At 45.8% G+C, this 24,718-nt stretch overlaps 1 protein-coding gene across 2 annotated transcripts in view; it reads right to left on the bottom strand.

Moving 5' to 3' along the window:
• Positions 1–3,162: 3,162 nt before the first annotated feature.
• Positions 3,163–24,718, bottom strand: part of Ednra (endothelin receptor type A) — a 67,586-nt gene continuing 46,030 nt past the window's right edge. For both annotated transcript variants that reach the window (XM_040734835.1, XM_005077741.4), the window contains 5 exons: positions 14,724–14,922; positions 10,780–10,932; positions 7,635–7,768; positions 7,179–7,287; positions 3,163–6,206 (listed from right to left, as the gene is read on the bottom strand). In XM_040734835.1, the coding sequence (XP_040590769.1) occupies positions 6,066–6,206; positions 7,179–7,287; positions 7,635–7,768; positions 10,780–10,932; positions 14,724–14,922 (736 nt within the window). In that variant the 3' untranslated portion in view covers positions 3,163–6,065. The remainder of the gene's footprint in view (positions 6,207–7,178; positions 7,288–7,634; positions 7,769–10,779; positions 10,933–14,723; positions 14,923–24,718) is intronic.

Genomic DNA, 24,718 nt, shown 5'->3' on the forward strand with positions numbered 1-24,718 from the left:
GACATGAAGGGAGCTGCCCGTCTGCCTTCTTAGGGAGGCCAGCCTTGCAAAGGCAAGCATTTTCAGTCCTTTATTGTTTTCCGACTCTCGGACTTGAGGCTTCTCTCTGTCTTATTAGAGATATAAGAGTCACGGAGCTAATCAAACATTGACACTGGGTTGTCTATGTTATGACAGAAACACTAGCAAACAGAGGATCATTTAAAAACTACCTAGGACTATTAAAATAGGAAGACCTCACTAACATTTCAGAACCAATCAGTGCGCATGTAGTGGATGTGTGTTCTGATGTAACTTTGCCTGTTTCAATGTCGGGCAAAATCAATGGAGATGGTACAGATTAGTTATCCCCAACACAGGGACTCAGTCTCGGGCCTGGAAGAGGCAGAAGCCTCACGGAGCAGAGCATTCCCTTCACTGCAGGCATAGACGGTCACCTCCCTACCATCACTGTACCAGGGGCTGGCAACACCAGGAAGAGGAGGGCAGGCGGCAGGTTAATCCATATGTGTCCCGCGCTACCGTCTCGCCAGCAAGAACGACGCAGGACACTCGGATCCTTCTGCAGTAAAGCTTTAATGCATCTTGAGAGATAGATGATCAGCTTCTGAGAGGGAGACCCCAAGCTAAGAAACCCAGCCCCTTATATAAGCCTAGGAGCTCTGAGTGAGACGTGTAGAGCCGGGATTGGTGGTTTGCTCATCACCCCAGATGACGGGTGAGGCACAGCTTAAACGGTAAACTCCAACTGACAGCAGATGTCAGCGCCATCTTCTAATGGCGATAGCGATAGCGAGGGCGGCTCCTCACACATATGTGTGCCTAGCTTGGCTGTTTGGGTCCATGTCCACTTAGTTCATTATGTCAGTATTTCAAGATTTGTTGGGTAGATTTTTTTGTTTATTTATTTATATTTGCAGTGCTGGTGTGGAAACTCAGTCCTCTCATATGGTAGGTAATTACACTACCGCTGAGTAAGACCTCCAGTCCCCGGGTAGGTTTACTTTTTGAATGGTAAGTAATATTTACCGACTTAAAACAATACAATGTAGAGGTAACACTGCTGTTTCTCGTTATGATGCTGGACTTCTATCTTATTTCCACAGACTCGAGAAGGGCCTCACAATGTCTTCAGTCATGTTGACCCTGCGACACCAAAAGAATTTTGACTCCTGAGCCCTTAGTTCTGTTGTCCGCTGAGTCACTGCTAAGTTTTCCACGGCGTGTGTTTATTTATACATCATCTCATGCCACGGGCAGCTATTACCGTGTACTATTGAGGGTGTTCACTGCCTCAGCGTCACTCTCGCTGTGATGAAACACCATAATCAAAAGCAACCTGGAAGGAAAGGGTTTGTTTGACCCACGCTTGCACGTCACAATCAATCCGTGTCAACGAAGGCAGCCAGGGCAGGAGCTCAGACAGGGCAGGAATCCCGAGCTGATGCAGAGGCCAAGGAGGGGGGCTGCTCACTGGTCTTCTCTTCACGGCTTGCTCAGCCTGCTTTCTTGTAGAACCCAGGACCGCCAGCCCAGGGATGGCCCCACCAGCAATGTTTGGACACTCCCTCATCTGTCACTGTCGTTGCCTACAGCCTGCTCTTATGGAAGTGTTTTCTCAAGTCTAGCTCCCTCTTCTCAAAGGACTCTAGCTTGCGAAAGCTGACATAAGCCAGCCGGCACATCTGTATATGTTTTCAGTGAAAGACCAGCCAAGGGGTCTGAGGGACAGTGGCAGGGTAGAAAGGGAGGACAGTGGTGTGACAGGAGCCTTCAAGCTGGGGACCCCTCCCGCATGACTGAGTTGGCGGATATGGGGCACTATACGCCTGCTACAACCCACGAGTTACAGAGCACACGAGGTGATACCAGTGTAAACTATGGACTTTAGTGAAACAGCCATGCCAGCACTGAGTGTACCGCACTGATGCTAAAATGTAAATGATGGGAGAAACTGCGAGTGGAGAGGGGAGGGAAGGGGCGTGTAGAAACAACGCAATCCAAGGGGCGTGTAGAAACACCGCAATCCGCTTCACTCCTCTTGTATACTTTAAACTGCTCCGCAGCAAACAAACAAGTCAACCCCAAATGCCAAACGATGGGTCAAGAAAACGTGTTCTTCTAAGTCACGGAAACTGATGATTCTAACAGAATAGGTCAAAAGGTAAATGAGCTGATTTGTTCCCACAAGCCGTGGGAAGCGTTAAGAAACCCAGAACTGCGACTGAAAAAACTTTCTTTCCCTCCTTTGCGACTTGGGTAGACTGGTTTCGCCATGATGCTCAAACTGTGGGTGCCAGCTCGAGGCTCACGAGCTTTCAGCCTCAGCACGGGGGGAGGGCTCTTTCTTACCCAGTGCTTTCTTAGGCCGCCCCACCCCCACAAGGATGCCGGCTAGCCTGGCTTTACCCAGTCACAATGTGGATGGAGTACAGTCTCCCATGAACGTGGGTGTGTGCAAGGCAGGAGACAAGTGGGCAGGATGGGAACCTGCCACAGTTACATCGACCACAGATGACAGCTACCTGTGTCATCAATGATGCAGGTAGGATGGAGGCTTCGGTGGGCAGAAAAGGGGCACAGTCCTAGGAATAATCTACCAAGGGGGCTCCTTGAGTTATTGAGATGCTGATGTAAAGTGTAAGAGAAAAGAACGAGGAATGACTTCAAATGTTGTGTTAAGTAGCCCAAAGATGGAGCTGTAGTTAACCGTACAGACGAATACCATGGCACCACAGGTTGGGAGACATCAGGCTCATTTTGCATACATTATGGTCTATTAGCCATCGGACGGGAGATGTCAAATGAACAGTGGATGAGTGTCTTCCTCTGGTTGGTCACATGGCTCTTCATTCCCCTGGATTGCAAGCTCCATCAGCTCTGGGGCTTTGCCTGTTTTATTCACTGCTGTATAACCAATGTCTAGCAGTAAAATTTTACTAGAACTATAAAGGATGGGTGAGAGAGTAAATTGTTCAGCATCACAAAGCAGGGTGGCAGGGGTTAGACCATAGTACAAAGTATTTGTTCAAAAGTAAAATTGCTTGCCTGGCTGATACTAAGGAGAAATTTGTAACACATTATGTAACAGACAGACATTCCCTAGGAAGATCTACTTAAAATGAAAAAAATGTATACAAAAGCAAAGGAGAGAGAAAGACATTTTTGATCTTCTGTAAACCTTTATTTTCTGTTTAATGGACCACTACCAACTCAGGCCCTTAGCTTCCGGCTCATGTCTACAAAGTTATTTGTCAGAAACGTGGTAAAGGTAGAAATTAGAACTGTTTGTATGAGTGAACCATAGTTACCAGTCCTAAACAAAATGCACACCAAAGCCTGTGTATTCAGGTTTATGATGTTCTGAATTTAAAAATACATTTTCTATGTAAAAGAGCATCTTTAAAAGGACAATAAACAAACTGTGCATCTATGTCTAACGATGGGCATGCATAGGTGTGCGACACTCCAGAGCTGCAGTGGAACTTGGCTACTAACACACAGAGGGATAGTATTTCTCAGCCCTGAAGTCCAAGCAACCAGAGCCTGATGCAATAATATATGACACGACAGGCTGACAACTAGTTTCTCACAAATACTCTACCCATTGGCATACGACAGAAACTCCAGGCAACTTGTCAGTTGCACCACAAAGTAATACTGGGTTGGGGATGTAGCTCAGTGAGAGCCCTTGCCTAACATATGTGAGGTCATGGGCTTAATCCCCAGTGCAAAAAATAAAACACTCTCACGCATAAAAAACAAACAAACACCCACATGGAAATAAAGAGAAAAGTATAATACTTCCAACCCCATGACCCGACTACTGTGTTTTCAAATCATTCAACCTGATAAAATCCCCTACTGTTAGCCTACGAGTCATTCGCTTGCACGATGCCTCCCATAATCTGTAATGCTAACTGGGTTACAAATATGGAACACTTGAGATTCTTATGTGTGAAAACTGACCAAAGTGGGCTGTATTATCAACAGTCAGCTCCCAACATGTACTTTGGCACAAACACAGGGCATTCTAAGATTATACTAAATCCATCTGTACCATTACACGCGTGCACGCACACACACACTCCATAGAGACTATCACAGAAAAGTTGGCTAAAAGAAATGTACAATTAGTTATATATTTATATACATACAAAATAAAAGATATTTTGTCATTCTCACAGTCTGTAAACATCTGGGGAAATGCCCAGTAGAGTTACTGTGGGCCCTTTGAAATGGTGACCATTGGGGATCTGGGGACAGAAAGGAGATTTAGTTCCTATCAGAGAAGAGCGAAGAGTTGAAGGTTCACAAAGGGTTAACTACATTTCAGTCAACATTATCAGCTCATTTAAGTCAACATTATCAGCTCATTTGGCCACTTTGAAACCTTTTCCTGTCTGGAAAAAGGGACGATCAGGAAAGCCTTGTAGTCAGTCATCATTGTAGAAGAAATTGAGAGCATAAAATGGACTGCGTATTATATATGTGTTATTATGATAGAACGTAAAGAAAATTTTTAGGTTCTCAAAAAATATTCAGCATTTTCCTCCTACGTATGCATCAGACATGACACTAGAAGTCTCAGGCATACTTCAGTGACTCATGTAAGTGTTAGGACATGGTCTCTCATTTAAAAAGACAGGCTTAAAAACAGAACCATTGAATGTCAGTATTATTATTAACAGCTATTATTTTTAAGGTGGAATCTTTGTACTTACTACAGGCAATTTTCCACTCAAAATCACCCTACCTCAGCCTCCCAGGTGTTAAGAGCATTAAGCATGTGGCATGTGCCATCTTGCCCAGCTCCCAAGTATCTTTTTTTAAAAAAAATTAACATAAAAATACGCTTAAGTCACACGCAGTGGCACATGCCCTTAATCCCAACACTTGTGAGGCAGAGGTGGGTGGATCTCTGTGAATTCAGGGGCTAGCTTGGCCCATATAGCAAAGCCCTGTCTCAAAATTGAAACAAAACAAAACCCAAATATGCTCTAATAAAAACCTTGTTTAAAAAAAGGAAGGAAAGAAAAAATACAGGTTCTTAAAAATTCTTTGGTTGGCACATACTAAACCGCTCCGGTGACTCCCAGTTCATGGCTGTACTTGTGGCAGCTTTAGAATTCATGTTTTACAATAAAACAGTGACACAGAAACAACGTAACTGTTCGTCTGGTGCCTCCTCCTCCTCCTCCTCTCAGTATATATAAATAAGGTGGAATAATCACTCCTAGGGTATCATGCAATTATAAGATATTAACACTGAATGACAGTTCCAAAAATGTGCTTTAACCTCACAGTGTGTTTGGCTAAAGAAAAGAATCTTGTCATAATGTCTAAACTCTCTTTTGTCTGTTTGTGCCTCTGAGACAGAATCTCACATAGCCCAGGCTTTTTTGAACCACTCGGATGAGGCTAACCTCGAGCTCCTGATTATCTTTGCCTCATTTCTTCAATTCTGGGATTACAGGCATGTGCCATTAAACCCAGCATCTAGATCAGTGGTTCTCAACCTGTGGATCGAGACACCCCCCTTTGGGGGTTGAATGACCCTTTCAGAGGGGTCACCCAAGGTCGTAAGAAACATCAGATATTTGCATTACTATTCATAACAGCAAAATAACAGTTATGGGGTAGTGACAAAAATGATTTTGTGGTTGGGGGTCACTGCAGCATGAGGAACTGTACTCAAGGGTGGCAGCATCAGGAAGGCTGAGAACTGCTGCTCTAGAGCCCAGTGACAACCTTTCTCACTGGCTGTTCCATAGGACTGCACGAAAGCTGGTCATGAACTTGCAAACTCTGTGTTCATGCAAAGACTGCAGACATTGTGTGGTTTCCTTGAATGATCTCCTTCCTCCCTCAGCTCTCATAATTTTCAAGTGTTGGATATGACATGCAGAATGTGCAGGTCATATAGAGTACTTAGGAGAGACCCACGGGCTGCGGTTAGCGAAGGGCGGGGGAGAGAGCTTGGGAGGGCTAAGGAGGCCCGCTGCTGTGTGCCCGTCTCTCCGAGAGGACTTGAAGACGGTGGTGCCTGGTGCTTCTGCAGGGCATTAGTTCATGCTGTCCTTGTGGCTGCTCCGTTCTGTGTTGTGATTGTTCTGGTCATGGTTCTTCCACTGGATGCTTGTTCCGTTCATGGGGACCGAGGTCATGAGGCTTTTGGACTGGTGACAACAGCAACAGAGGCAGGACTGGGGGAGGGAAAGAGGGAGTGTGTAAGTCAGCCTGCGGATCCATTCCTAGCCAAAACGAAAGCTGGGGGCGCACCAGTGAGGGGTCAATGCCCATGGACAACCGAGGACAGCTGGAGCTTGTCAAGAACAGACGGAGATTAGAAGCAAAGGTCTCCTGCTTCTCATTTTAACTGTGTTCTTTACGGTTAAGAGGAGGGACAGCAGTGCTGGTTGGAGAGGGGGCTCTTTCAGGGCATGAGCAGATACAGCTGGGAAGGGTCTGGGGGACCCGCTCTTCACCAGAGTGTTTCTTATGTGGTGCTCGGCATCTACCAGGACCTCAGCTGACCCTCACAACAGCCCCGCTGTAGGTGCTGTTGACATCTCTTTATAAAGGAAGATAGTAGGGCCCCAGTAGAAGAAGAACAGGCTATAAATTATAAGGCAGGGCTCTCTGGATTGGACTTTCCCCTTTTGCCATTCCCTTGGACCTGTGCTTAATTAATTTCCGAGGATTTTTAACAGGAAATTTCCCTTGCCCTATGATTAACATATAAATTAACCAGCAAGTGCTATCAAGCGCAACATATGAAATTCACTAGTTAGGACCTGTATGTATGTGAGCCAACCCATGTTAGTTCCAGCACCTTTCCAAGGAGACCTCAAAGCCATGGCGGCTGTAGTCCCGTTATCAACTCTCGTCTGCTTGTGCCCATCTCTGGGTGATACGTCTGCCTCTGCTTAGATCATGGGTTCTGTGAGAGCAGTTACTGTGATTTCCTTTTCTATGTTAAGCAATAGCCCACTCATACTGGGCACTTATTTTGTGTGTAAGTGTCATATCTATCTATCTATCTATCTATCTATCTATCTATCTATCTATCTATCATCAAAGCAGGAGTAAACAATTGATAATGCCAGTTGGGTACAGAGTACACTAATTTAGCTGTCTTTACAGAGAGAGAGAGAGAGCATGTGAAACAGTCTTACCTGGAAACAATTTTTGAATTTCTTGCTCACAAAATATAGAGCTATTGGGTTTATGCAAGAATTCATGGTTGCCAAGTTGATACCAATGTAATCCATGAGCAACAAGAAGCTGGAGCAAAAGAAAACAGTGTCATTAAAACATACTGCTTTAAAATCTGCTAAGTAGCACGTATCCCCCAGATTAGCATTTCTCCTGCCCCAAGCCGTGTCTCGTAGGTGGCAGGTAGAGTTTTGTGAGAAGTTCTGCAGGGCCAATGCCACGGTCAGTGGAAACCCATGGGCACACCTTCAGGAAGGGAGTGGCAAGGTTACAGACAGGACTCACACACGTTTTTGGGATCAATTATTGGTGGTGCCAGCTAACAACATATAATTAACTCTACAATGTTTAAGTTTCAGAGCTAGCTAGAATGTAAACACTCTGTAAACGTGAAAAGCCAACACCTGGAATCCTACCTGAGCAGTTCACATCGGTTCTTATCCGTCTCATCATACACGGTCTTCTTCAAAATGCGGCTTAGGTGAAGAGGGAACCAGCAGAGGGCAAAGATGACGACCAAACAGAAGACCGTCTTCGCCACTTCTCGGCGCTAAGGGCACGTGCAACCAGATGAGGGTAAAGGTTAGCGCTGTCGCATGGCAGAAAGCGACACACATGAAGGGAGGAGGGGCCACGGGAGGGTCTGGAGTGGCCTCCACATGACGTCTACATTTCAAGACCCAGAGCGCAACCGTCTCACGGAGGAGTCATTAACCATGCCTTTGGTCAGTCTCCAGGTTCGAGATGTCCCGAGGACAACAGCAGAGGTCTATGCCAGGAACAAGGCAGGAGCTGGCTGGAGTCAACGCCAGGGTTGAATCTAAGTATGAAGGCATGTGTGTTGGTGAGTCTAAGCATGGGAGCATGTATGTTTGTTGAGGGAGTGTGTGTTTTCGAGGCGTGCAGATGACTGGGGGGCGACTACTTGGGGTTAGCTGGAGGCTGGGTATCAGGCAATTGGCCTTAGAGATGGCGTGATAGCCAAGGCAGCTGGACACAGCATGAAAATTGACAAGTGTACAGAGAAAGCAACCCGTTTTACTGTTTCTGCTTTAGAAGCTACTGTTGAAGGTGTTTTGCTTTTATTTTTACTATTTGCTTCTTTTGTTTGAGACTGGGTCTCAAAGAGACCCAAGAGATGCCTTTGCATCAGTGCTCTTGTTTACATTATAGGCACCTGCTACTATGCCTGGCTTGAAATTTGCTTTAAAATTTAAAATTCCTTTTTAACGACATATAGTTTTGAATATCTGCTGTTTGCAAACAGAAGGGTGTGGGGAGGGAGTCACCGCTGTCATGGTTAGAAGCGCTGGGCATGCTGACCAAGGACTGACTCTGACTTTAGCAGCCTCTGAGTCTGCTCGAGGTCTGGGCAGCTTTAGGTTGGAAATTATCTCTACTCATCATTTGTGCCCACAATGCTGAGGTATAGCCATCCCACACACATTTAGAAGCAGAGCTAGGGACATAAAATGCAACTTGTCTGTAACTGGGGTCAGTCAAAATCAAACAAAACTGACTGGAAACAGGCTAGAAGATAATGCTGGAAAAATAATGTTGGCTTAATCTGAGGCTTCCAACATTAAGTTCAGGAAGCCGAAAATAAACACATCCGGTTGAGCCCGTCACAGGGAGTGTTATCCCAAATTGCTGATGCAGCCCAAAGAACGGGAGCCTGGAGCCCCCCCCCAGTCATGACACCAGCTGGGGTGTGGTTCAGAGAGACGTCTGGAGGAGGGGCATACAGCATTTCAATGTTCAGGGCTGGGGCAATGTTTTGAGACAATGTTTCATTCACTAATTATCCTAGGCTGGCCTCGGGATCACGATATAGACCAGGCTGGACTTGAACTCAGAGGTCCACCTACCTCAGCTATCCTACTACTGGAATTAAAGATGTGCACCATGATGTAGACCAGGCTGGATTTGAACTCAGAGGTCCACCTACCTCAGCTACCCTACTACTGGAATTAAAGATGTGCACCACCACACCTGGCCTCGAAGGGTTAATCCTGCACCTCCAGCATTCATCCCTGAGCAAAGTCAGGCTGAAGTTTCTCAACACAAGCACTGCTCTCAGTCAAAGGAAACGGCTCCCGTTTGTGGGACACAGTAGCCTTCCCAGAGCACACATACACACACCCTTTCCTTAGATTCCCATAACAGCACTGATTCATGTCTTGTTATGGCCAATTTGCAGACAAGGGGCTGAAGCTCAGGGAGTCAGTACAGTAGTTGAAAGGGTGCTAATGTGCGCTCGTGTGTGATAATTATACAGCCAGCTTTAGGGACTCCAATAACAGCGTCTGCCGTCTTCTCTTGTGGTTGAGTGTTCACAATACTCTCCCACGGCTACCAAGAGCTTACTTGCACTCTTACTAGGAACTGGGCACTATTAAGTACCTTAGATGTCTTTGGCAATCTACAAATATATCATTACATATGTACAAAAAGTTAGGAGCCTAGAGACACGAAGTAATCTGCCTGAGGTCATGTGACTAGGATGTTTAAAAGTCCAGTTTTGCCTTCTAAAGTCCCAAAGTATAACTGATCTAGCTGCTGCCTGAAAGACACGTTAACTCCCACTGACATGTTCAAATTCCTTCTAAAATTTTGGGTCCTCCGAGATTTCCCCTCTTTTTCTGTGTGTAGTCAAATTTCCTAGCATGAGTCTTATCTGAGGTGCTGATCTGATCATTTCCATTTTCATACTCCCGATTGCCTGATGCCCAGCCCACATTCCCCCAGGGCTTCTGCCCTCCAACCGAAACAGCTTTCCCACCAAATAGCCCTTACCCCCACACTCCCTCACTTACAGACAATTTTCCCGGAGTTGCATTTCATCTTCTAATTGCTTGTACTGTATTTTATTCTACAGCTAGACTACAACGCCCACAAGGAAATGTGGTCACACCCATCATCTTTCTGTTCTGGCATAGCCACAAGCCCATTTCAATGCATCCATGCACACATGCTCAGTACACTCTCTGACAAAATAACCACGAGTTAACTATCTTCAAGCCCCTCCCCCCAGGACCATCTGGCTCACAGACAGGATTCCCATTTCCCCAAAGGAATTCCTAATGCTATATAAAGAAAACAGCTACAAGGGAACATTTTTATTTTTAGAAAATCAGCATAAATCTATTGCATACAACATGGTCATGTGCGGCTCGAAGACACAGATATGTTCTGGAAAAAAAAATGTGTAGCTAGGCAATTTCAACACTGTGCAGACACCAGAGCATACAAATACACTGCTGGGTGGTATCACCCACCTCCCAGGAGGCTGTGTGGTCCAGCCTGTGGCTCCTAGCCTACACATCTGTACAACATACTACCGTGCCGGATAGCAGAGGCAATTGTAAAACACTGGTGTTTGCCTACCTCAGTATATCTCGTGTGGAAAAGAACCTGTAGAAAGATGCTGGGCAATGAGGTTTGTCAGTTCCACTTTGAATGGAGCCACCGTCGCCAGTGCAGGTGCGGCCGGCCGACAGTGGCGCTCCTGTGAGCGGGCTTGCCCGTTTCAAGGCGGCCTCGGGGCCTGCGGAGACTTACCTGCTTGAGGTGCTCGCTGAGGGCAATCCGCAAGCTGCCATTCCTCCTGTTGAGCATCTCACAGGTCATGAGGGTGTAGAAGATCGCCGTGCACACCAAGGGCATGCAGAAATAGAACCCGAAGAGCCACCAGTCCTTCACGTCTTGGTAAAACTGCCCGGTGAGGAGGAGAAAGGGAGAGAGGGGCGCTGGACCGCAAGCCGACTGTGCAGCACCCCGCCCGCCCGCCTGCCCGCCTGCCCCAGTCCCTGTGGTTGTCGACGCGGTTGCATCTGCCCGCTTTGACGGCAGATGCCTTGTGCTCAGTTTTTTGTTTTTTTAAATTTGTGTTTCTCAGCACTGGATCATGCCTGGTAAGGGCTTTGCACACACCAGGCAAGTGCAGTCCTCTAAGCTGTAACATATGAAGACATGCATGTTAAAGTTACCCAGTTATGCTTCCAAGGGTGCCTCGGAGAGCCCTGAGCTCATTTCTGTTACACAACTGAGGAGCTCTAATGAGTACAGAGACTCCTCTTGAAGTTCCACACAATGGGATTGGAGACATTTTCACCGCTGAGCCTCAACATTTTCATAAGATTGGCTGACTCTTTGGTTGTGTGGTTAAAGTGTGCTTAGTGTGAGTGTCTCATGTAGGGACAGTGAAGGCTATCAGTGAATGGCTTATCTGTGGCTGAGGTTGGTGGGACTTAACCCTTTGCCTGGTATGCCTGCTATGTGACCCCAGAGTCAGCCAGCTTAGTCATCAACAACTCCACGCCCCCTCAATGCTTGTTACCTGGAAACTACTGAGTGGCGGTATTCTAGCTAAAGGCTGACTTGGCACTCTCTCCTGTCTTTTAAAAAAACTTTATTTAATGTGCATTGATGTTTCACCTGCTTGTCTGTGTGAGGGTGTCAGATCCCTTGGAACTGGAGTTACAGACAGTTGTGGGCTGCAATGAGGGTGCTGGGAATTGAACCCAGGTCTTCTGGAAGAGCAGTCAGTGCTCTTAACCACTGAGCCATCTCTCAAGCCCCCAGTTTTCTGTCTTTTTAAAGGTGGATAAAAATGAAAGTTGAGCAATGCTACTCAAATGCTTCCCGAATTAACCCTGAGCTTGGGAAGGCAAGCCTATAACTTCCTTACGTTCCTTCTCCAGACTTTACTTACTGAGGGTAACGTAGCCTCTTGTGATATCAGTTCCTGCAGATATGGCCACCTTATTCCCTGAATTCTAAAAGTTTCTGTGCATGGAAAGGAACCCTTTAAGGCTGATTAAGTCATCTAAAAATGGTTCCAGAAGACAAACATTCAAGCAAGGCTTCTTAACTGCCAAATGCCACAGACCCCCTTGGAAATCTGGTGAACATGAGAATTCCTTCTGAGAACAATACAGTGTGTGTGCAAGTGAGCATCTGTGTGTGTGCACGTGTGTGTCTGTTTTCGAGTGCATGCGTGTGTATGTGCATGAGCACGTGTCTGTATTCGAGTGCATGCATGTGTGTGTGCGTGTGAGTGTGCATGCGTGCACGTGTGTGTCTGTATTTGAGTGCATGTGTGTGTGTGAGCGCACGCGTGCATTTGTGTGCGTGCTCATACATGCATGTGCACGGCTTTAGGTATCATGCTTCAGGAGACATCTCCCTTGTTTCTTGAGGCAGGGTCTCGCACTGGGACCTGGGGCTGGCCAATTTGGCTAGGCTATCTGACTAATGCCTGTGAGCTGCAGTCCCTTGCCTTCCCAGCACTGGTTCTACAGGCTTATGTCACCATGCCCAACTTTTTACATGGATTCTGGGGACTGAACTTTATCATTTTATCAAGTGATAAAATTCCCAGACATCAACATTGTATGTTAATAAGCACAAAGTTATATGTATGTGGTCACAATGGAAACCAATTACATTGAAATGGAGCTATCAAAAAACTGAAAACAAAATTCTGATAAAGATGTGTGTTCATCAGCAAATTGCATAGCATATCGGTCTGATTAAATAATATAAAGGCTCTAAAAACTACCAAGCATTGAACATTAATTCCAGCAATGAGTATGAGTATTTCAAGATTGTGTGCATATGTTTCTCTCTCTAAAAAAGTCATGGTACCCTTAAACATTACAGTGGCTTATTATATATATTTTGCTTTCTGAGAGGGTTTCTGTGTGTAGCTCTGGATGTCCTGGAATTCACTCTATAGATTAGACTGGCCTCGAATTTACAGAGATCTACCTGCTTGTGCCTCCCAAGCTGGGATTAGAGTAAGGTGTGCACCACCACCAGCAGACTATTTTCTCCATTTAAAGTCAGAGGAGGTGATATATTTCAGGGGAAATTTAGTGAAAACAAACACATTTCCTTTTCCATCCAAGCTCCCAGACCCTCAAAATCTACCCCAGATTAAGTGCAAACTCCCAAATGAGTTTGTTTCCTCTGGTTGTTAAACAGACCTCCCCTAGTCCATTCCATTACAGAAGGATTTCTGGAACTTAAAAAAAATCCAGACTCTGTCCTTGTTTAGAAGTACAGTGCAAACATCCTGTGAGACCTTGCTCACCCCTCCACACCCTCGCACACCCCACTTTCATAGCCTCTTCCCACAGAATTGCAGGCTGAGCGGGCATAGCCTCGAAGCAGCTGCCTGGGGTCTGGAAGGTGACCCCGGACAGAGCTGGATGGAGTGCCCCACCCCCTCCATGACGAGGGCTGACTGAGGAAGGAGAGACATGGTTCTGTTTTTGACTGTCATCAGCTGGGACGGAAAGGGCGCTGGGACAGCCTAGCCTAGAGCACAGCTGAAGAGTATGAAGGGAGATGGAAGTTATGCCAGAAAAAAAGTGTATCCAGACCGGAAATGGATGCCGAGGCCTCACCAGCTTGACTCACACCCTTCACGGCCACCCGCAGCCACCCCGGCCAGCCCACGGCTCCCTCTTCTCAAACCCTCCACGGATGCCTCAGGCTTTATGACATCACCTGTCCCCTTCTGTCCATTTCCAGGGGACCCTCAACGTCCAGAGTGCTCATGTGCCCCTCCCAGTTCCAAACCCGAAACATGGCTAAAGCCACCCCACTGCGTTGTTCATGGTGTAAACTGACCTAGTTAAAAAGGCTGTAAGAGGAAGACTTTGATCTTGAGGTTGTCAGCTTTCAGGATAACTGATCGGATGCAGAACTATGAACCCGGTCAGTTTTCCCACTGCAGAGAGGCATGGTCTGAGCTGTCTGTGCTGTGGACCTGTGCAGGTGACCCTGACATCAAAGCACTTCATTTGACTGACTCAGGGGACACAGGTGTCCGCTGTCCACCTGGAACCAGTTTTGCAAAGGGGATGTGCATTCTAAGACACATTTTCCGGTACTTAAGCTTTTCAGAGCAATGCTGAGTGCTCAGGGATTCAGGTCTAGGGTCCATGTCAAAATAAGCCCAGGCAAGCACAGCAGCCAATTTTTAGTGAGCAAGCCTGAGCTTCAGGAATCTGGATGTCTATCTAACCCTTTACTAAATGTGCTTAGGGGTCAGAACCTATAGCGTCGTGCATGTTACAGTGATTTCCCACAGGGCACACAGGCAGCTCATTTTGCTGCAGAAATGTTTTGTCAAGTATTTTTTGGGATAAATAAGATTTGTTTTCAGAAATAAAACTGAGCGAACCTCATTTTCTCGAGTGACATGCACTGTCTGTCAGATGCAATGCCTTGTGGGTATGTAGCTTTTAATCATAAAGGCAGATCACATCCTTAACTTGCAGGGGTAGTCTCTCAGTATATTGACTGGACTGCTTTGTACAGGAAAGTTTTGTCTGTGGCTGTACTACCAGACAAGAATGGGAGGTGACACAGTGTGGCCTTCCGGGCAGTGGAGGAGCATCTGCCCTGTACGGGAGAAACCAGCCAGCCAAGTACGGTGCCTCCCTCCCCAGCTGACCGTGACACGGTGAGTGAATGGTGTGAATGATCAATACCTCCATGAACCTGGTTGTGGCGTTGAGCATGCAGGTGCGGTGCTGCTCGCCCCTGTATTCGAAGGGTACCATGACAAAGCCGATGGCTTCTGGGATGGCCAGGATGAAGGAAAGGATCCAGATGGAGACGATTTCAATGGCGGTAATCAGGGGGATCCCGATTCCTTGAACTCGACTCCAGGAGGCCACTGCTCTGTACCTGGGGGGAGGAGGGAAAAAGGGGAAGGAGGAAGAGGGGAGGAAGAGGAGGAGGAGGAGGAGGAGGAGAGGAAGAGGAGGAGAAGGAGGAGGAGGATAAGGAGGAGGAGGAAAAGGAGGAGGAGGAGAAGGAAGAGGAGGAGAAGGAGGAGGAGGAGGAGAAGGAGGAGGAGGAAGAGGAGGAGAAGGAAGAGGAGGAGGAGGAGAAGGAAGAGGAGGAGGAGGAGGAGAAGGAGGAGGAGAAGGAAGAGGAGGAGAAGGAGGAGGAGGAGGAGGAGGAGAAGGAGGAAGAGGAGGAGGAGGAGGAAAAGGAGGAGGAGGAGGAGAAGAAAGAGGAGGAGAAGGAGGAGGAGGAGGAGGAGGAAGAGGGGGAAGAGGAGGAGGAGAGTAAATCAAGTTAGTACATTTTGAGCTCATTTTGACTGCAAAGTGCCTCCCCTTGGCAGAAGAACACCATTGCTTTCAAGAGGTTTTCTTTGAGCCTTGTTGTGAAATAAAACAAAACAAAGCAAAAACAGTTTACCCATTTGGAAAAGATGGCCCAGCAGGCCTGAGTCTAAAATCTGTAAAGAACTAAGATTTATGAGTGCTACAAAACACTGTCATCCAGATATGACGTGGACGCGGTGAGCATGAACACGTGGCAGCCGTGGAGTCCTGAATAAGGCCTTCACAGGGCTGGGCCCTTCGGCAGGCCGTCATGGAGGGGCGGTGCCCACGAGGCCCACCCGCTGTTGAGCAGCTCTCCTGGGCAGTTAACGGCAGTAGAAGGAGGCAGGGTCTTTCTCTTCAGTAGTGTGGTCACTGGAAGGTTGTTCATGTTCCAGCAAAGCAACCATCTAGCCAAGCTCCTAAGCAACCCAATTCAACTGAGGGGGCAGGTGGGACATAGGACTAGTTGGGAAGAAGGGGTTCAGAGGGAGAGGGAAGAGACAAGAGAAGGTAGTGGGGGTTGAATATAATCGTAATACGTATGTCTGAAATTGTCAGTAAACCAGTAAGTAAATAAATAATGGCAAAAACGAAAAGAAAACCTTACCATGTTTAGAGAGTGGCACCAGCAGGTGTGTGTGTGTGTGTGTGTGTGTGTGTGTGTGTGTGTGTGTGTGTGTGTGCTGCGCGTTTTAAGCTGAGGGCAAGGAGGAGATAGGCAGGGTGGTGAAACGTGTTAGAACTTTCCTGTGTGTGTGTGTGTGTGTGTGTGTGTGTGTGTGTGTGGTGTGTGTGTGTGTGTAATGCATATTCCAGACAGTTCCAGGCTATCCTGGAACTCACTTTGTAGACCAGGTTGGTCTTGAACTCAACAGAGATCTGCCTGCCTCAGCCTCCTGAGTGTTGGGATTAAGGACATGGGGCACGACTTTTGGCTTCTCTTTATTAGCAAAACTTGAAACATTACCAATGAAGTGAATTATCCTTGACCAAATCGTGACCACACAGACTCCATAGTTTCCTCCCTTCCTTTATCTTTAAGATATTATTAGAGTGGGCTTCACCAGGCAGCACATTCAGCAAATACCATTTCTGTAAGTACTGAAGGATTGTTAAATATCTCCCATTATAGTCCTGAGTCAGGAAATATGAAACCAAGTTACAAATGTCTTCATTCCTAATCTGCAGATTAACAACCTAACAGAAAAGAATAGAACAATAAATAAAATACAACTAACCCCCTGACATTCAGAAATCATGCTTACGTTAGTTTTTACTCCAGTATTTTTGGTATGTATATAAACTGAGACAGTGTCTCATGTAGCCCAGAGTGGCCTAGAATTCACGGTGTTTCCTAGAACGACCTTGAGCTCCTGGTCCTCTTGCTTCTGCTTCCCAAGTGCTGGGATTATAATTGTGTTCCCTGCGCCTGGCTATCTAATATTTTTGTGAGAGGGATCACATTTACATGTCTGAAGAAAGTCTGGCTTGGAAACTTCATGCTCCTTGACTTGGTGTGATAGCCCGATGGCAACCGCCATCAGAAGGAAAGACTTGGGACACAGCACGGTCTTTTTTAGTTTTTTACGGTATGGTGTTTTTGAGGTCTCATTCTTGACATTTTTCCTCTAGTTGTAATGGAAAAGAAGGGTTTCTTTTTATAGCTTTCATTGAACAGTGCCAGAAGGTTGTAAAACAGACCAAAGTATCAGAGACAGGTGACTGTGGTTTGCAGGGCATGGGATTGACTGTTGAAGATTAATCAATAAGCCAAGGCAATGTACAAATCACCCATATTCACCAAGACGAGCTCTTTGTCATTTATATTTAGCTCACATCTCAGTGTGTCTACACGGTGTGTGTCTGTGAAGCCGAGGTCCTAAGAATAACAATGCTTAGAGATTGGAACCTATAAACGTCTTGTAGTGTGATGACACCCATGACAAATGTGCAGCTCAGTTTTCTGGAGAAATGTTTTCCAGAACATTTCAGCGTAAGTGAGGTTTGTGTGCATAAGAATGTCTGGAAAAAAAAGACCAGGTTAGTTGAGAATGGAATAAAATATACAGCTATACAAACAGGCCACAGTATGGCATAAACTGTGTATTTTTATTTCCCATTCTATTTTATTGTCTTTGTGGGTTATCGATCCGGCAGCCTGATGTTCAGTAAAAACCAGGGTGAAGACAGGATGTCTGTGTCTCAAGAATTCCAGTTGAGTTGCATCTTCCTCTTCACCCTTCTCTAAACTCAGTAAGGTGATTGAAATGAAGCACCTTTTCCCACAAGACTGAAAGAAGCTGAATTTCCTAGCTGGCATCTTTGGAAGACGATGGTCTATATAAGACAACGTGATGACTTTGTTTGTAAGCCAGCTTCATTGCATACTGTATCACAAGTAAATCTGGCTGGCACACACATGACACATCCATAATCCAATATGCACTTTTTACATATGTAGAAGTAACTTTTAGCATCTAGTTCATTAATGATTCATAAGCAGTCAGGTCCTTTATTGATTCATATCGCAAAGAATTAGAATGTTTTCCATTTGTATCACATAGATCTTAACATCTTTGTGAGATTAAAAAAATGACTACGAGAACAATTAGAAACAATTCTTTGTGTTGATGAACATGGGAGCTAGTTGAAAATATGAAACCCTAAATGTTCCAACATTTTTTCCTTGGAAGTTTATTATAATACACACACACACACACACACATACACACACACACACACACACAGAGGGAGAGAGACAGAGAAAGATAGACAGATGCTGTTCTTATTACTGAACTTTTTTAGTTTAATTGATTTGTGTGTGTATGAAAGAGATCTAGTGTAGGTCTAGTCACCACCAACTGATCTTGAAATGTCCCGTCACTTGGTTTCCCTACACTATCCTGGTCACTCCTCATTTCCTTAGCTGGACTCTATCCCCAGATCTTTAGTAGTGGATCTCACTAAGTCCTTGGAGCTCTGTCCTGGTGATTCCCTTCATCCTATGGAATTAGTATCGTTTAAACTAGTTATGTATTGGTAATGCCCAAATGTACAGCTATACCCTAGAACCTATCTCAGACTTTGGACTTGAATAGACAGTTGCCAATTTGAGCGTTCCACTGGGCATCGAGCGAGCACCCAAACACTCCGGTTCCTGACCCGTTCTTACCAACTGGTCCCCAAAACTTAGCTTCACTCCTGTTCCACCGCACACTCAGCCTTTTCCTAGATCTTTTAATATCTGCCCTCAAAGGCGCCCGTTTTTAGCATGGTGCCCCACACCTTTAATCCCAGGACGCAGGAGGCAGAGACAGAGGCAGGAGGATTGCTGTCAGTCTGAGGTCAGTCTGGTCTACATATCTAATTCCAGGATGGCAAGGAATACATAGACTTTGTCTCAAAAAGCAAACCAAAACAAAAACCCACAAAAAGGTGTTCCCTTCTCTTCTCACCCATCATCATGCTGCCTGAACTATTTCTATAGTTTCCTAACTAGTGTCTGTACCCACCTCGCCCTACCACAGCCAAGGAACAAACCTACTAAGTAGATAGGGCACCCTCTGCTCCAATCCTGCCGCGCCCGCTCTCCTCCCGGGGACACTCACGAGGGACCCTCACAGTGGCTTCCTTCAAATCTTTACTCAGTTGTATCTTGAAACATTTTTAAAAATTTAAATCTGGGTTTCACTATGCATCCGAGGCTGGCTGGAACCAACTGTGTAGCCACAGCTGGCCTCAGATCTGTTCCCCGAATTACCGTCCCAGGTGCCAGGATCACAGATCTGTAGCCCCCTTCCCCCCCCAGCTCAGATATCTTTTTCTGAAACCCTCACTTAAAATTTTGGAGTCCTCTTCCTGAATTATTCTGTTCCATTTGCATTTTTTTCTCCATAGTACTTACCACTATGGAACCAAAGAAAAGTTTTCTCTTTGTGTATTTGTTGACTGTCTGTGCCAACCCCTCCATTTAGAAACCCATCGCCGTGCAGTCAGGCACTTTGAGTGTTTCCAGGACACAGAACAACAGGTACCAGACAGATACCTGCTGAATGAAGTGTCGTCTCCCTACCTATGTCCTTTTCTCTTTACCATGCTCCGTTTTACTTTATTGGACAACGCACCCAACGTCATGAACATTTCCCGCTTTTCAAGCTAGTCCTTTCTTTTTAAAAGCATAGAATCAAATAATTTTAAAACAAGGAGGGACTTCTGGGCTGTTTGCTTTTGTCCTTGTATTCAAGATGGGAACCCTAAGGACTGGAAAGGCAAGGGCTGGATGTTGCCACACCCATGTCCAGTGAAAGGGGAAGCCTGGGCCAGGAGATTGGCCTAATGACTCGCAGGGAGCTTCTCATTTATCACCTTGTGCCCTGACATGTTACATGTCAGAATAAAAGGATAGAGCATCTTTTACATATGTCATAGCATATGCCTTTAAGTAGATTTTAGAATGTTTCCAAGGCCAGAGGCATTTGCTGCATGTGTGGAACCTTTATTATTATTATCATCATCATTATTATTTATTTTTCCAAGACAGGGTCTCACTGTGTAGCTCTAGCTGTTCTGCAACTCTCTGTGTAGACCAGCTGACCTCAAACTCACAGAGATCTTTCTTGGCCTGCCTCTGCCTCCTGAGTGCTGGGATTAAAGGCGTGGACCACCGCACCCAGTTTGTGCGATGAATTTTGAAAGTAAGGGTGGAGATAGCCATTGTTACATTAAACTTTTGTGGCCAAACAAACACAAAAACATTATAAAATAAAAATTAAATTCAAAAGAGGTCACTTTAAAATCTCTTTATTTTTTAAGTGCTTTGCTTATTGCTATTATTACTATTTTATTTTTGAGATAGGGTTTCTCTGTGTAGCCCTGGTTGTCCTAGAACTTACTCTGTAGACCAGGCTGGCCTTGAGTTCAAAGATCTGCCTGCCTCTGCCTGTTCCAGGACTGGGCCTCTGATAGGCGGGCACCACGGTCCTTCCACAGCAGAAGGCTGGGAGGCCCAGAGACTTCCAGCTGTTCCTGCCAAGGTGTCGGACGAGTAAGCTATGGACCTCAGACAAGCTCAGTGCCAGCTGCAAACTACCTGTGACCCCAGCTGAGGAGACGAGGAGCAGAAGTGTTCTGAAGAACATGATAAGATCTGATAAAATGGTTGTTTTAAATGGCTGAGTTTGAGGGTAGCTGGTTGTCCAAGGGAAACGGGGTTAGCAAAAGTAACCAGCTGCCTGATCTTGACAGCAGAGGAAGATAAAGGATGATGAAGTACTTGCTGCAGGGAACAGACCCGGAATGAGGCCCTCAGCGGCCCTAGCCAGGGCGCGGCTTCGCCCACACCCCTCTCTGTGGCTCAGCCCTGCTGTGTGTCCACTCTGGATAGTCAGAAACCACAGCAGCACGAGAAGACACTGAACCCAAGCGTAAGGCTTGCGCTTCAGAAACACTCTTGAGTTGGGATCTGTCTGTGGGGCTGAGAGGGAAGGAAGGCGCCGAGCGACGACCTGCAGCGTCGCGCCTGAAGTAAACGGCACACGAAGAAAAGCTACCTTCCTGATGGGTCTTTGCAGCTTTTCCAGGAATCTAATTACACACGGCTCTGGGAGAGCCGCTAAATGAGTTTAATCTTTTTATAGGCTCCTTCTCCAGACATCTCCTAACTACAAGTTGGATCCGTACCCAGGCCTGTTTATAGCTGGGCCCTGTCATCATCCTCCACTTTAAACAAGACCATTAACTTCACAAAGAGCAGCATTGAGTTGCCTGTCTCCTTCTGTTCTTCCCCAAATAAAGTAAAAGTAACATTTGAAGCTCATCACAGCTGCAAGAAAAAAAACATTTTATGGTTGGTAACAGTTGATTGTTCATAGTTTTTCTGGGAAAAGTTCATTCCTTGTAAAAGTATACTTAATTTTTGCATTAAAAAGTTTACTGATGAAGCTAAACAGAGGTCAAAACTTGTTCTTAAATTTTTCTCTATTTCTGAAAATTTTCTCTTATCTTTTTCACAAGAGAGTGAGAACATAAATTAAAGGAAAGTAAGTACTAGTTAAATGCGAGGAGGATTGGTAGCAAGGATAAACTCCTGCAAGGCCACAGATAGAGAAAAACGAAGCTCATCAACCAGGTGCCACCTATGACCCTCTGTTTATCTGACTCAGCTCCGTAGAGACGAAGCTGGGACGTTTCTTTGGTTTTATTGCATTCTATATTTCAGTAAGTAATTAGGGAAGAAATTCAAAAGTACTTAGATACAGACTTTCTCTCTGAACAACTCCAAAATGAAAGATGATTATCATTAAATATCATTAAAATACCATGGCAACTCTGCCTGGGTGGTAATTTGTTTCAGGCAAGAAAAATGTGGTTTTTAAAAACTGAAAATTGTTCTTAAAGGATTCCAGACTCCCCCTTTGTTGATGTCTGCTTCACTTGGAAAGAGTGGTTCCCCCTTCCAGCAGGCTGTAGTGGAATCAAGCAAAGACTCGGAGCAAGTGTTGTCGTGTGTACAGCAGCTAAGTGTTGTCGTGTGTACAGCTCTAAGTGTTGTCGTGTGTACAGCAGTTAAGTGCAGGGATCAGATCACCTCGTCTGCAGGTCAGAGGACACAGGCCCACTTCCCAGCACCTCTGTCAGGGACTCCAGTTCCAGGGCATGCAATGTTGCTGGGCTCTTTGGGCACCAGCACTGACGTGTACAATTCACACACACTTAAAAATAAAATGCCCTGAAAAAAATAACAGAGGGATTATGACTGTGGTTCTTTCTCCAGTATGAAAGCTTTTGAATGTAAGTGTCAACTCCATCCCCTTTGCGTGGGTCCTCAAAGTCAGCATCAAATGAGCACAAGGATAAAGGCCACAAACAAAGGATGATGACTTTGTTTCCATGGAGAAGTCTCCTGGATGAAGGCCACGTCAGCAGAGTGACATTTTAAAAATGGCTTGATCCAAAAGTCAGACCACAGAATGAAATAATTCTTGTCATTCTTACTATTTTTCTTTTCTAAATGAGGAATTGCATGCTGTTTGGTACTTGACTCAAGGGTGACATGAAACATGTAGTTCATAAGTGTGTTGAGGAAGGAGGTGCTGTGGGGAGGGTGCCCCGCAGCAGACATGTGTGTGATGTCAGTGACTGTCTTAGTCAGGGTTCTATTGCTGGGAAGAGACACCATGACCACAGCAACTCTTATTAAAGAAGACACAATTGCATCTGGCAGACAGTTTCAGAGGTTTAGTTCATTATCGACATGACGGGAAGTATGGCGGTGTGCAGGCAGACACAGTGCCAGAGAAGGAGCTAGAGTTCTTCCTTTTGATCCCCAGTCAACAGGAAGCAACCGTGTCCCGCAATGACTGCAGCTTGAACATAGGAGACCCCGAAGCCCACCCTGCAGTGACTCACTTCCTCCAATAAAGTGACGTACCTACTCCAACAAAGTCACACCTCCTAACAGTGCCACTCCCGGGGGCCATTTTCCTTCACGCCTACACAGCGCCCTAAGCCTTCCTGTGCTAGGCTAATCGAAGCTTTGGAGATTAGAAAACAGAGAACAATGAGGAGGAACCAGTCTTGGTGGGCCTCTAGTGGGACAGATGGTTTTTCCCTTCAGCTTTCAGGCTTATGGCCTTATTGCCTGTGGTGGCTTGGATGGCAGTGGCCCACACGGGTTCATCATACTTAGGTCCTAGTTGAGCTGTTTGGGGAGGATTAGGAGGTATGGAGGAGGTTGTGACTCTGGGGGTGGTGGCTTTGAGGGTCCAAAATTCCAGGCTAGCCCAAGTCTCTCTCTCTCTCTCTCTCTCTGCCTGTTGCCTGAAGATCTCTGTTACAGTGCCATGACTGTGGTGTCTGCTTCCTGCCAGGATAATAATGAACTAACCCCCTGAAACTATAAGCCCTCAATTAAATGCCTTCTTTAATAAGTGTAACCTTGGCCGTGGTGTCTCTTCACAGCAATAAAACAGTAGCTAAGACATTGCCCTATTCATTTAAAAAATGTTACAACTATTTGGTGTGAATGTTAAAACTTTATCTCTTAAAATATATCCGTGGAGCTGGTGAGAAGGCTCAGTGGTTAAGAGCACTGGCTGCTCTTCCAGAGGACCTGGGTTCAGTTCCCAGCACCCACGGTGGCTCCCAACCATCAATAGTGGGGTCTGATGCTCTCTTCTGGGATAAAGGTATACATGAAGACAGAGCACTCATATGTAAAGTAAATATTGAAATATATTTGTGAACACATTCAGAGCTTCTAGTCTTTCTTTTTAAGTTCAGAGGTTTTTCTTTTGTTTTTTAAAAGGTTATTTATCTTTTATATACATATGTGTATGCCTTGTGAGTTCATATGGCCCATATTCACACAGTTGCCAGAAGAGGATGTCAAATCTGCAGCTGGAGTTATAGGTGGTTGTGAGCCACCATGTGGGTTCTGGGAACTGAACCCAGGTCCTGTGCAAGAGCAGTATGTGCTCTTAACCTGGGAACATTCTCTCCAGCCCCAGATAGGGTTCTTCTTTTCCAGAGATCAAAATGTATTCTTTTCTTCTACTGCTTTCTGGTTTGAGATTTTGCACGCTCAAAAGAGTTTAGTGGTTAAGAATAAAGAGACCCATTTGGTCACTGGCTCCCAGGCTTCATGGTTTTGTGGACTTGATGGAACTTTTCATCCCCTGCCTTCCTATTTGTAAAACCAGTTTGAGAAAATTATCATTTTTTTTTTGCTAAATTTTCTTTTTATTTAAGTTAGAAACAAGCTTGTTTCACATGTCAATTCCAGCTCCTTCTCCCTCCCCTCCTTCCCTGCCCTCCCCACTAAGTCCCCCAGTCCCGCACCCAATCTCCACTTCGATCCCCATGGTGGATCTCCAGTGACTGACATTTCATCCAGGGCAGGGCCTAGGCCCTCCCCCAAGAGTACAGGCTGAGAGAGCATCCCTCACGGTGGCATGGACACTCAAAGTCTATTTGAACACCAGGGATAAATACTACCCAAGGCCCCACAGATTTCCTAGGCCTCCTCACTGACACCCACATTCAGGGGGTCTGGGTCAGTCCCATGCTTTCCACACAGCCATCAATCTGGGGTCAAGGGCTCCTCCTTGTTCAGGCCAACTGTTTCTGTGAGTTAAACCAGCCCAGTCTTAACTCCTTTGCCCATCAGTTCTTTCTTTCTGACACTGGATTCCAGGAGTTCAGTTCAGTGTTTGTCTGTGGGTATCTGCCTCTGCTTTCATCAATCACTGGATGAAGGTTCTGTTTCCCAGACTCTCTGTCATTGAAAATGCAGACTGGCACTATCCTGATCCATGTCTAAAATCCATAAATGAGTGAGTACATACCATGTTTGTCTTTTTGTGACT

Source organism: Mesocricetus auratus, unplaced genomic scaffold, assembly GCF_017639785.1.
Source record: "Mesocricetus auratus isolate SY011 unplaced genomic scaffold, BCM_Maur_2.0 Super-Scaffold_100041, whole genome shotgun sequence".
NCBI classification, from domain to species: Eukaryota; Metazoa; Chordata; class Mammalia; order Rodentia; family Cricetidae; genus Mesocricetus; species Mesocricetus auratus.